General features: G+C 29.2%; 1 protein-coding gene across 2 annotated transcripts in view; it reads left to right on the top strand.

Annotated features, from left to right (window-relative positions):
- LOC116767020 (tachykinin-like peptides receptor 99D) overlaps positions 1-13,459 on the top strand; it is a 58,130-nt gene extending 44,671 nt beyond the window's left edge. The window contains exons 2-11 of one of the 2 annotated variants that reach the window (XM_032657164.2): positions 7,692-7,839; positions 8,105-8,258; positions 8,395-8,569; positions 9,804-9,959; positions 10,399-10,458; positions 10,532-10,682; positions 10,987-11,183; positions 11,548-11,657; positions 12,004-12,124; positions 12,585-13,459. In XM_032657164.2, the coding sequence (XP_032513055.2) occupies positions 7,708-7,839; positions 8,105-8,258; positions 8,395-8,569; positions 9,804-9,959; positions 10,399-10,458; positions 10,532-10,682; positions 10,987-11,183; positions 11,548-11,657; positions 12,004-12,095 (1,227 nt within the window). In that variant the 5' untranslated portion in view covers positions 7,692-7,707 and the 3' untranslated portion in view covers positions 12,096-12,124; positions 12,585-13,459. The remainder of the gene's footprint in view (positions 1-7,691; positions 7,840-8,104; positions 8,259-8,394; positions 8,570-9,803; positions 9,960-10,398; positions 10,459-10,531; positions 10,683-10,986; positions 11,184-11,547; positions 11,658-12,003; positions 12,125-12,584) is intronic. The other variant, XM_032657165.2, reaches the window with a different exon arrangement.
- Positions 13,460-13,698: the final 239 nt, after the last annotated feature.

Genomic DNA, 13,698 nt, shown 5'->3' with positions numbered 1-13,698 from the left:
ACAATTTAAAAAACGTTCTTTTTATATCAAGAATTCTATATAGTTTAAAAAATATATGTATTAATTAACAACTAACTCATACAATCCATTATTGAATTACTTATATTTCGTAATACACGAATATTTGAATTGGGAAACGTTCAGTAAATTTCTTGTTACGTTAAATACAGTATTGTATATTCCAAACCATAAGCCATCACAGTTCCAAACTTCTGAATTTATAATTATTATCAGTTACCAGACGAAGCAGACACAAATTTATGTAAAGGATACTGTGAACGTTGTGACATGAATTGTGCAGAACATTGTTTAGTGTAATTATGTCTATTTATTTATACGGATAATAAGGAAATAACAATTAGATCGGCTGTCATTGAAGCCATCAGTTTCATAAAATATGAGTTGTTTTGTATTAAAAAACACAGAAGTGATTTGATTGTTGCATATTTTTTATAACTTAATGTGGTGTAATATAATTTAACAAATACTTAATAATTAATCCTTTAACCATCCCTTTCAAATAAATGCTTTTTATTGCTTCTCTTTTCTCAAACTACATACAATGAACACGACTTACTAGCGCTGTATTAGTTTCTTTGTTTTTGTTCTCTCTATCTTGAGAATTTTAAGATAACCTTGGGGTTTAAAGTCTTATCAAAGGAAGAATAGTCTGTAAAAATACAAGGAAGTGTGCAATTCTTTGTTATCTACTGATAGAATTATCCTTACAATAAGAAAACTTACATCTTAGCAAATAATGAAAGTTTGCTTTTCAAGATATTACAAGTATCCGCCATTATTAACAATCCTTTTTATTCAATCAATAAAACTAACAAACGAACTGCATTTGCATATACATATATATATGTATATGTAATATGTCTATGTATTTATAAATATAAATGTTCATACGACACATCACTGTTCCTCATCAATTAATTATAATTCATGCCTCTTACTAAACTACCGACCGGTATATTTTATTGTATACATACGTGCACTTAAATCACTTTATTGAAACCCCATATACAGAATAAATGTTCGAAGCGCGCAACCTTTCAATACTTTTAACTTAATATGCTGTATATTTCATGTTGGAAATCTGTTTGCTCTCGGAAAATCTTGTAAGTCGATACCGTTCGAACTGAACTTTGCAGTTTTGTATACAATTTAACAACACAGCAATAATTATGTTACTATATAATGAGCAGTTATAAGGTTTTATTGCAAAGCAATACACCATATAACAAATAATATAAATAAATAAAACTGGGTGAAAAGGGGTAAATATTTAGATAGAAGAGATTTCTGAAGAACAACCTTATGAAAAAACATTTATAAAACATTTTTGGGGTACGTACTTGTTGGTACGATTGAGCAAATAAAACTGATAAATAATGACTTCCTATTTATAGGACGGACACTACTTAATACGACACCGAATAAATATCATGCCCCTATAATGAAATACATTTTATAAACTGGAATACATAACATTTAATCCTACCAGTTATAAGACCTCAAACGAAAATTTCCCTCCACGGATTTTTTAAGAATCTTTTAATATTATAAAAGTTACATAGATATAAAGCGATGACAGTACTAACAAGTCAAAATTTCAGATGTGCGTCCTAATACAATACGGTGTGCTAAAGTTTATACATCGAAAGCGGATTCATCGTGACACAAAGTCCGAGCTTGCTACAAGCTGAGGTGTTAGTGACAAAACTGTTTTAATCCACTTGAAGCAAATTTTGAAGTATAAATAAGTTAATAATATAAAGTTTCTTTTGATAACTGATAAACATAAAATATATATATCATCTATACTATGTTACTTCAAATAAAATTGTAAACAAATATTAACAGCAAACAAGCATCTTATTTTCTTAATTATTAAAATGGCAATGAAGCTAAAGTGAAATTTTCCGTCGAATATTAATTAAAAGCATTAAATAATATTTTAATTTTAAACTTGTTGCGGATAGTCTTTACTTTTTACTAAAACAAAATCATATTTTTACTTCGAACATTAATAACGGCTTGTGAGAATGAAGTTTTAACCTTTTATACTAACCAACCACTATCAATGAAAATAAATACCGACGTCTAGTACATTCGCACTTATTAATGTGAATTCTTAAGAACAAATCGCAATAAGTTTTAGAGGCTAGAATATAATGTTGAGCACAGCTTAATGGCCGCCAGCCATTAATGTGGATATTTTTCTTCTTTCGACGTAATTACAATCATCCATTGGAAATATAAGATCGCTACATAGAAGGTATTAGTTGGAGTTTCAAATAAACTATATGAGAAAAAACATAAACAGACTTAAATATTAAAATCATTATTGTAAAAATAACATTCCGGGAGTGTTTCCGTTGTTCATACTTATTTTACTAGCATTTTGTCCCTTACTTATGTTTCTCATTTTACGTTGTTGTTATTGGAGAAACAGCAGGAGGGCTAAATCGAGACCGTAATTATCTATGCAATTTAAGATTGTTGGTGACACTGCAATAGGACACTCGGTCAACATTAAATCTATTACAAAAGGTTTACAATTTATAGTTTTTACCACATCGTCACTTAACTAAACTTTTCATACAGACCCATATAAGTGAATTTAGTAGCCAAATAAATTGTAGTTATAAATATATCGTATCCATGTCATATATTTACATATTCTAATACAAGTCCAACAGTTATTAATTTTCATTATTTCATATTTCGCTTTATAAATCAACCTGGTTTTATCTAATTTTTTTTTAAAGTTTATGTGCAAAAAACTAGAATAAATTTTACACGTTTAATCATTTTAATTGAAATGTATTTTAAATTTTCGAACGGAATTTAAACAGGGAGGATGTTCTTAATTTAACTGTTTATGTAGCTACTACTGTTTTAGCCTTGGAAATGAAAAAATTAAAAATATCGTTCCAACATGAGTCACTACGATTGACAGATGTGATAAATTGGTATATGATTAATGTTATAGACGATGCTTCATTAGTGAAATTGGATGGTTGCTATTTATTTGTATTAAAAAACAATATTTACTGTATTATTATTATTACCCATTATATTTTACGCGACTCGCGTGTTAGAACCATACTGTTACCTAAATTTTAGACGAGGTCATACCTTATTTCGGCACTATAACTACAACTATAATAAAGGCACACAATACTGGCAATTTATGGCCTAGATTCGTTCTTCTATATTGATGGAAAGCAATGTTTTAGAATTTAACGGCTGGATGTTACTTATGTAATAAAAGGAGATTTTGACATAGTACTCAATTGTCCGACCCAGTAAGGCTTATAGTGTTTTGGAAATAGTGTTTTGGAAGCGACTGTAGATCTAAACAGCTGGTGACAATTCAACAGGAAAATCCTCTTAAAGATAAAAAGACTTATTTGAAATAAGTATATGACTGTGATTGACAAAATTTTTATTTGTCATGGCTGTCAACTAATATAATGTCAAATTTCTTCATATCTATGTTTACTATGTCAGAACATCTTTTTAGTATACTGAGTATCCCGGTGTACAGTAAAACTCTAAAAGGTTATGATGGCACCTTTAATAATGTGTTATTGTTAGTTATATGTATTCGTTTTTCAAGAAAAAAAAAATTGTATCTAAATAATTGAATAGAAATGGTTTTTATTGGTTCTTTGAAACCTGATGATTTCAGAGCTCTTGTAGTTTTATTAAAATTTTAGCAGTGCAACTATACATATACACATTTTAATAATAATAATTTTCTACCTCGCGTAACAACGGATGCGATTAACAAAATTCGTAAAGGAATAGAAAATTATTTATAGAACATGTATAAAAGAAAGCAGGTATTTAGACGTCGTATATTCTCATTCATAAAAAATAAGGCATTCGTAAAAGCTTCACAGCCGCGATTCATTCATCAGAAATATGGGGAGCTGTTTAATCTGAACCTGTAATAGTTTTTTACTTATTAAGTTGTTATAATCCAATGTTTATATTATGGAGTTATACATATTAGTTTTAGACCTTAACACTTGTATTTCTAAATATTGTTTAAGACCGTTTTATGTTACTATATTATAAATCTCGAAACTTTGTTCTCAACACCACAGCATACGGTTCTTTCGCACGCCATCTGGTGATCAATTGGTATTCGGCACGCCATTAAAGTACTCAGAATTTGCATAATAATTTCAGGGCGTATTGGTATGTTGGAGTCGGGTCTATATTGATTCTCGAATCCCATTAAATGTTTCGATTCCTAACGACAAAAAGCCTTAAAAAGCCGTCGTGAGAAAAAAGCCTCCTTCCTATTCACGAAAGGTGTTGTTTTTCTATGTCCCTATTACAAGGTAATTAAGAAAATATCTATTAATACTTTGCTTTTTTTTTGGATTCGTACCAGCTTCCATTGTGGTAATTTCAAACGACGTAATAAAGTATACGACGTAGTAAATCGTATCATTTTATATGACGTATGTATAATATAACTTGCTACAATCACACCACAGTGGAGTTTTTAATGACATATACATGACATGACATACATGCTCAAATATCTAATAATTTTTTTCATCTGCGTCACATTTAATTCTAAAAATAAATTCATGAAATGCGCATGAGTATCTATTTTTATGGTTCTGAGTTTCAGCACTCATATTATTACATAAAATAGATTCTATTTTACGTCATCGGCTAAATGAAATTATTAATAATTATTAATAAATCCAAGTAAAATATGACTACGGAAAAAATAATTATGCTTTGATGTTAACGAAAAGGAATTATCCGAATGACAAACTACTGTATAATGTACTACATATATTATTTTTGGTATAAAGTTCAAAACAGTGAGATTCAAAGTCTGTCATTGATAAATCGTCGACAATACATTTCATAATTGATGAAAGATAAACAATGAAACGTTCTCTATTGTAGATTAAGATATCAACTTGTACCAAGGATACAGATCTCAGGATCTCGTATATTATTGAGATAACATATATATATATATATATATATTGAAAGATCACAAAATACAAAGATATTAATTCACTTAGGTTTGTAAAGGTTTACATTCAATGACAAAATTACATAAAATACTATTCATTATTTAGTCATATAGTAGCATAAACACGCTGCACGTGGTAAAAAGGTTATATATTCCGAAACCGCGTCAGAAAATTTCTTAAATATATATCAGCATCATCATCATCATCATCATTATCGTCAGCCTAAAGGAGCCCACTGCTGAGCAAAGGTCTCTTCTCACATGGAGAAGTTTAGAGCATTAATCACCACGCTTGCTCAAGACGGGTTGGCGATTTCAATTATAAGACCAGGTTTCCTCACGATGTTTTCTTTCACCGTCCGTCATTGGTGTCTAAATACTCTAAGAAAGTACATATGATTCGGAATAGATCACATTGGTACTTGCCAGGTTTCGAACCCACGCCCTAATGTATGAGAGGCGGGCCTTTAACCTCCAGGCCTCCACGACAGGCCACACGAAATTTATATCAGATATAATATAACTAATTTTTGTGAGAAAAAAGAATTATTTTTAATTTACGTAAGCTACTACGTCCTCCCAATGGTTTTAAGAATGTGATTCGTTAATTAAAGAAAGAATTCATTTAGTAAAGAAAAACAGATATTTAAAAAGGTCCGACGAAAATTATGATTATATTGAAGTATATAAACCAATTAGTGGTCTTCAAAACTGAAGCCCTGAAAGCATCTGAAGTATTACCATTGGGAAATCAACAGATAACGTTATTTCAAATAAAACGTTCGTGTAAAGCTTTTTTATTGCTACTTCAAAGATGAACGTAATATTATTTACGTTATACGTATGATCTCATTTCCCTTAGTCTATGTCAATGGTAACTTTTAATTATAAAACCAATACAACTTTTAAATAAGCTTTGATGATATTTTTTGTTTATTATTACTGTTTTCAATGTAAACCCCTTAAAATTTGAATTCTTTTTATGAGAAGATAAATATGTGGCGTTTTTATAACGAGCTAATACGCGCGACCTCGTCAGCGATGTTTTAAAAATTTACAAAGATTTTGTATGTGCCAGATAATGTATTTCACCGAGCTCATAGTTCGTATTAAACAAAGACATCGAAATAATTTTGTTTTGTATATGAGAGCAAAACGTCTTTGAAAAGGAACTAAATTTTTTTTTTTAAAACGTTAGTATAATTTTGACGTGAGGCGCAAAAGGATAGGCATATATCATCTATTTATCAAGAAGATAATTTTTGTAATAGTAACAAGAAGAAAGTTAGATCTAAAATTATGAAAGATTAGAAATATTAAAATGTATAAAAAAACTGAAATAAAAAATATACACATTTCAATATTTAAATGAAACTAATATATTTCGGATATACTACGCGGTAGTATCCGAAATATATTAGTTTCATTTAAATGAATAAAACTCGCGAAAATCTTAGATCTCATTACATTTCAATATATTTTTACTATTACGTAAAACAATATTCACTTAAATGGAAATTATTGTATTAAGTTGCAAATAAATTATGTTATCTCAGAAATGTTTTAAAAAGAAGGTAATTGTTTAAAACAAATTCATAATTCAAAATTTATAACAAATTACTATTTAAAAAGAAAACTACAACTTAGGTTATGTGATAGTGATTTATTTCAATGAATAAAATTAATTCTTGAATTTCATATCAACAATCAATAGAAAGATGAATTCAATCAATTCTCGATTAAGCTTTTGAGCCGAAATGACGTCATTGTTCGTCTATGAATATAAATTAAACACCATTGAGTCATTCAACGAAATGTGATGAATCGTAGCTCAAACTATACGTAAAATATTGTATATTACAACTGAACGTAGGGAAAAAATACCGAAATATGGAAGGCGATATTTCAAGAATTACGTCAATATGGAACTAAAGTAATAATACTTTGGAGAGATAAACTTTTATTTTTTAATTCAATACTTTTAATAAAGCAACAATTTAAAAACAAGACAAGAATTTGTGAAGCTTCAGTCAAATAACGATCACTGAACGGTTATTCATAGAATATGATTTTTTACAGTAATTATCACAAACACACTGTCGTCTTATTAACTTTAAGTTTTAACTAAACACAAAATAAAAACTAAGTTTTTTAGATTAATCAAGTCTTAAAAGAAGTCCCAAAAAATTGCTAAAAACCCATTAAGTTATTTTTTAATTGAGAATGTATTAAATTAAGAATATAAAGGATATAGAATATCAAGATAATTTAAAGTATTTTTTTTTAACGATGAAAAGATAAAATAAGATTTAGATTCAGACTTATATAAGAATACAAACAGTATCTACCCTTATCCCTTATATATGTATGTGATTGTCCGTTCAAGGTTTTCCATGAATAAATGTTCGTAGATACTACAAAAGGATAAGTTATTTGAGAAATGAATCAAACGATGGTTAAGAGATTTATTATAGATTTCTGATATAAAATATTTAGTACAACCAGATTTTCGAACATCACGAATTTGAAAAAATATCATTATATAATTTCTATTACACATGTTACACGACATAGATAATGTAAATAAAGTATAAAATATTTGATTCAAAAGAACATCTGTATATTTTGCGTAATACACAGATAGTGATAACTTTTTGTTAATTATTAGGCACTGAGATGCAACAATGCTAGAGGACACAGACCCAACATTGGCCTCTAATTGGAGTTCAACTTACAGCGAATCGCAGAACTATTTCACTGTTTACGATGAGACTGACAGATCAGATAGTAACAGCACTCACCACAACGCAACCCAGGTATATTTTATATTAATACTTAATAATTAGAAATCTCAAGAAGATGTTGCAAAAATAGCAACAGAGTTTTGCTAGAGTCGACTCAGAGCACTCCGTCTTAACTGTTCTGCATTTTAATGAGCTTATGTTCTTTTAATATGCTGGAAAGAGAAATTTCATTTCACTAAATTATTATTTATGTTAAAATAAGTTTAGTGACATTTTCATTTAAATTACTTTTACTGTTCAATTATATTCATAAAATAAATCTCATTTTCTTTATAAGGTATACCAGTCCTTCATTTTACCATGGTGGCGGCAAGTGTTGTGGACATTCCTCTTTGCAGGAATGGTAGTGGTAGCCACAGTTGGAAATCTCGTCGTTATTTGGATAGTTCTAGCTAATAAAAGAATGAGAAGCGTCACTAACTATTTTCTAGGTAAGTAATAAGAAAATCTTTAATGACAATAAAAAAATAGGACGAACTATAATCAGTATCTTGGTCAGAAAAACTCGATGGTGACCTTATATACAGGATGTTTTAAGAAAGTCTAAATAAAAGTTTTCTTTTACAGTCAACCTGTCAGTGGCAGACGCAATGGTATCAACATTGAACGTAACTTTCAACTTCACGTACATGTTGTATTCCGATTGGCCATTCGGACATTTCTACTGCAAGTTCTGCCAGTTCATTGCTGTTCTTAGTATCAGCGCCTCTGTTTTCACCCTTATGGCCATAAGTGTGGACAGGTAAGTTTAAACATATGTTATTTTTTTTAATTAAATTTATAACAGAACTTAAACTTTTTGTTTTCGCAACAAAAAACATGACATTTAGTTCTTTTAATGTTTTAATTTCTATTTACTGAAATATTAAATAAGTTATATAAATATTATTTAATATTCACATGTAACAAATATCATATTAACAAAATGCTACAGACGGACTTCAGATTTAATGCTACAATTTGGACAATCAACACGGATTTCGCAATTTCACCAGTATGATTAGTATAATTTATCAGATTATTCAACGTGCTCGGCATTTAAACTTTCAAATTCAGTTACTTATTTGAGAAACGCTACGATCTATAAACACATAAAAAATAATCATTTCTAACCTGTTGAAATGAAACATAAATTAAATTAATACAATCGCATAGACGACTTTTATTTTATTCTTCATAAGTTTCTCTACAGATAATATTAGAAAATATTTGTGGATTGTAAGAGTCATGTGTTCTTAATTTAATTTAATTTACTTAATTTTCATCAAAACTCATAAGTTAAAAGCAGTACCAATTCGACATCAATAAAATATTACATCGAAACGAAAAAATACAGTAACATTAAATAATAACAATATGTGAGTAGAATGTGTCATTCCGATATGAATAAAAAATATATTTTAAATGTTTTTCTTTATATCGCGTCATGTAAATATTACAACAAAAGAGATTCTCTATATTACAGACTGTAGTATAAATATCACAATAATATGATTAAGATTTAATATGGCTTTACTAATATCTAAACATTAAACATATTTATTTAAAAATTACTTACATTTTATTTGAGAGGTAATGAACCCTTTACGTTTTAACTGATTTGACTCACTTCATAAGTCTTCTATAAATAATACTATAGTGTAACATGTCACATCGTTTGTAATCTTTAATTTTCATGTCTAAATTATTGTTAATAAAGGTGACCGTTAATGCTTGTCATAAACATGCACAGAATAAGCTTCGTGTAAATACATATTTAGCTTATTCTTAAGTACATGTGTACTTGCATATTTCATAACCGATCTTATAATTGACAGAAACCATTTTCACAATGAATACTTTTGCTGTTCTGTCGTACTTATCTAGATCATAATATAATAAATTCTTCACACGTTTGTTAAAGTAATTTTAACTTTTACGTATGTATCGTGTAATAAATATAACGATTCCATGGTGTCATATATATTTTGGTACAGATACGTTGCTATAATGAGTCCCCTACGTCCCCGACTCGGTAAACGCGCCACGCTGGGTATTGCGGCCGCTATTTGGGCTGGTAGCTCTGTTATCAGCAGCCCTAACATAATTTACTTCACCACCGACGTAGATCTTTTACCTGACGGTACTACAAGGTAACATCATTGTGATAAACATCGTGTTCGTTACTTTAATCTTATCTATATAATATTATCGACTTAAATTAAAATAATGAAAAATTGTTATCTTTGTAAACTAAAGCCAAGAAATCATAAATCGTATTAATTAGTCTAAATAGCTATAACAGTATTTTAGAGTTTCAACAAGAAAAACGAATACGGATACGTTCTATATTGATTTGTTAAATTTAGAGTAATCTTTAGCGTAGATTAAGATTAGAAACATTTCAATGACCAGCCCTTCAGTTTCTAAACTATTCACACAACTTCATTTTTATACAGAATTTTTATTAGAGTTAGTAAATAAATAAAATGCTAAAAACTTATTCTTATATATTTTTTAATAAATTAATATGAAGTGTTCATCTATCACAGTGTGAAAATTGTAAACTAAAACCAATTTAAAACTTTATAGGCGGGTTTGTTTCCCTGAATGGCCAGACGGTAGTACTACAGAATCTCACCTCGAGTATATGTAAGTAAAAAGGTGTAAAAAAAGGAACAAAAAGAGTATAATAGGAATCTGAGAAATATTTCTATGTTTCCAGTTACAATGTAGCATTTATGGTACTAACGTACTTCTTGCCCATCACATCTATGACGTATACTTATGCAAAAGTTGGAATAGAGTTGTGGGGGTCCAAATCAATAGGAGAGTGCACTCAACGACAATTGGATAATGTGAAAAGCAAACGAAGGGTAAAGTATATTTTTCTGAATGACATCTTAAGGAATGCTAAATCACCCGGTGGAATTGTTCAGAATAAATTGCTTGGAAGTCTTTTTCTTCTTATGGAACATTAAGCCGCTGTAGATTTTATTATGAATATCATTTGAAGGTTTGTTCCAAAACAATTTTTTTTTATACCAAATTATATATTTTTCTGTTATTCATCCCTTGTCATTATTACGTCTTATTGTTGTCGGCCTGTCATGTTTCGTTGTATTTACTTGTCTTACTTATTAAATATTTACCATTGATCAAAGTTACATTTCTCTTTAGGTCGTTAAAATGATGATCGTCGTTGTAGTAATATTTGCTGTGTGCTGGCTTCCATTCCATGTGTACTTCGTAGTGACTTCATACTACCCAGAAGTGGTTAACTATCCGAATATTCAGGAGATATATCTCGCTATATACTGGCTCGCCATGAGCAACTCCATGTATAATCCCATTATCTACTGCTGGATGAACTCCAAGTGAGTATTTAATATTATATATAAACTATGTAAATAATTTCACTGTGCTCCTTCCTAAATTCCTTGCGAAAAGCTGTAGAACGTTTCTATCATTTAGTATGGAGAAGGTTGTTGCTTTGTTTAATGTAAAAATGGAGAGAGTTCAAACAAAAAATTATAAAAAATTAAAGAACCTAGATTCACGCTGGGTTAAATACCTAAATATGAAAATAACCTCTTAAATGAATATTAAAGAATAGTTTAAGATCTTATTAGTATTGGGTAAGCCTTCTTATGAGATAGAAACCGATGAGCTGAGTATCTTTAGAATATTCAGTGGAACAATGTTGATTGGACTCATGGCATCATAAAATTTTTTGTACAGATTCCGTCGTGGCTTCAAGCAGTTATTCTGGTGCTGCGGCCTGGGTGAACGTCGTCATCGTCTAGACCGTTCCATGAGATCACTTTCACCCTCCAGAAAGAATGGAACTAGTCAGTATAGCTCATTTGATTATTTTGTTGAATTGTATTAGTGTATCTGTAAAATAAATAATAAAGCTCGGTTTGTTATAGTGATGTTTCGTTGATGATTTCATTGATGCTTCATTGCTAACAATATTATGGTTTGCGAAGATATAGTTACCAATAAATTGATACAATATACAATACTGATCTAATGTCGTAAATCAACTCACTTGCTAAAAATTCATTTATACAAAAATTCTAAGACCTTTCAAGCTCTTAAATAATGCTGTGACAAATATTTCGTCAATGAAAACCTTAAAAACTGTTTTAAAGTTAAATAGTGATCGTAAGAGATTATAATTCTTTTGCGTAGGTTATTTCAAGAAAACAATCAAAACGTCAAAATTCACCAAAAATCCTCCTGGCACTCCTCATTTGCTTCACACAAATAAAATACACACTTAGGAGATGCTTGGAGTTCAATCTGCAAGTTGGTAAAAATGTCGTTCCAAAACTACTTAATGTTCATGAAGCTCTTACCTCGCGAATTTATTACAAAATTTAAGTTTTGTAGTTAGGCCTTTGAGTTTTAGTCGCTGACATTCATTACCAACATTTTAGCTTTGCTTCGTATTGAGTTGGCTTTTTGAATATTCACGACTTTGCTTCCTTAAGATATTTTTATTATTGCTGTCACGACAAAAAATATAATACATTTACGAAATATATACGATATAAACATTAATTCTTTTGTAACGGTGTTAAAATAAAACACCAATTACAAAATCGTAAATGTATTACAATTCGATGAAAGTTTTAATAAATTTATTAATGAATAAAAAAAATATAAATTTTCGTTAAATATAAATTACTAAATACATCAAAATCTGCTACACTTACTACACTTTTACGACAAGAATTTTTGTATAAAATAAAAAAAAAATGTCCTTTTAGGTACAATACGTATATCAATGCACAGCACCTACAACAATCCATTGATGAGCAGCACCTGACAGCGACGTGGTGCTGGCAATCAGCACGACCGTGGAACCGAGGTGCAAGACCAACGAACGTGGATTTGACGTCCACGGTCCCACAACCGACCTCCACTCACACCTCAAGATCTTTACGCCTAAACTTAATTTTTATTTTAAATAAATAAACCCTTGACGGACCAAAATAAGCACAGAAAAAATTATTATATACAATGTAAATTATTATATAACCCTCATAGCGTACCGTAAATGGCAAATTTGTAATATAGCATATGAATTTTTCAAATTATTTATTTTCATGTTTAATTCTTTCAAAATAAAATAATATTTATTTAATAATTAGCTAGGTAGATAATAAACGTGTTAGAAATAGGTTACAACAAACGAAACCTATGTATAAAATGGCTTAAAATATCCTGTAAGATAATTTTAGTGTTAGCAGGAGTATTTTCAAATTAATACACTTTGATATAAAATTCGCTTTTGAGTTTTTCAAATCGAAAAAAGCATTACAAGGAATAAATATAACTTTGACTATTTATATAGTTCTCATGAACGAAATTAGTAAACAAATGTGTAAGAACCTGTTTTATGCGCTTTGTAAATATTTGTACCTAATAATATAAAGGTCACATATTTAAAACTTGTATATAAGTAAGATACTCGTTCCAGATAAAGCCATTCAAAAATGTTATGTAAATATTTGTGTTATATTAAACATTAGTCAAACTTGGGGCACACGCTTCTCTATATATAATTTTGTAATTTGTATATTTAAAGTAGTTCACATGTGAAAATTTTAATTTATGTTAAATAAAACTATGTTAAATAAAATTTTATTTTATTTTTTATCCTTATTAAAGCCTCAAAAGCAATTGTAACAAAATAACCTAAGTTTTTATCCAACGGAATTCGTGTAGGGTCAAAATATATACGCGAGTAACACTGAAAATGCTTAAAACTGGCCAGTTGGAAACATTGCTAATAAAAACTTTTTTAAAAATCTAATTTAAAATCTTGTTACACGTGCAAATGAACCCTAACGACAATTAATTCATTTGGTGTTTCCTTTC

The sequence above is a fragment of the Danaus plexippus genome, chromosome 10 (assembly GCF_018135715.1).
Source record: "Danaus plexippus chromosome 10, MEX_DaPlex, whole genome shotgun sequence".
Classification (NCBI taxonomy): domain Eukaryota; kingdom Metazoa; phylum Arthropoda; class Insecta; order Lepidoptera; family Nymphalidae; genus Danaus; species Danaus plexippus.
Note: the sequence above shows the minus strand (reverse complement) of the source record. Positions and strands in the feature narration are given on the sequence as shown.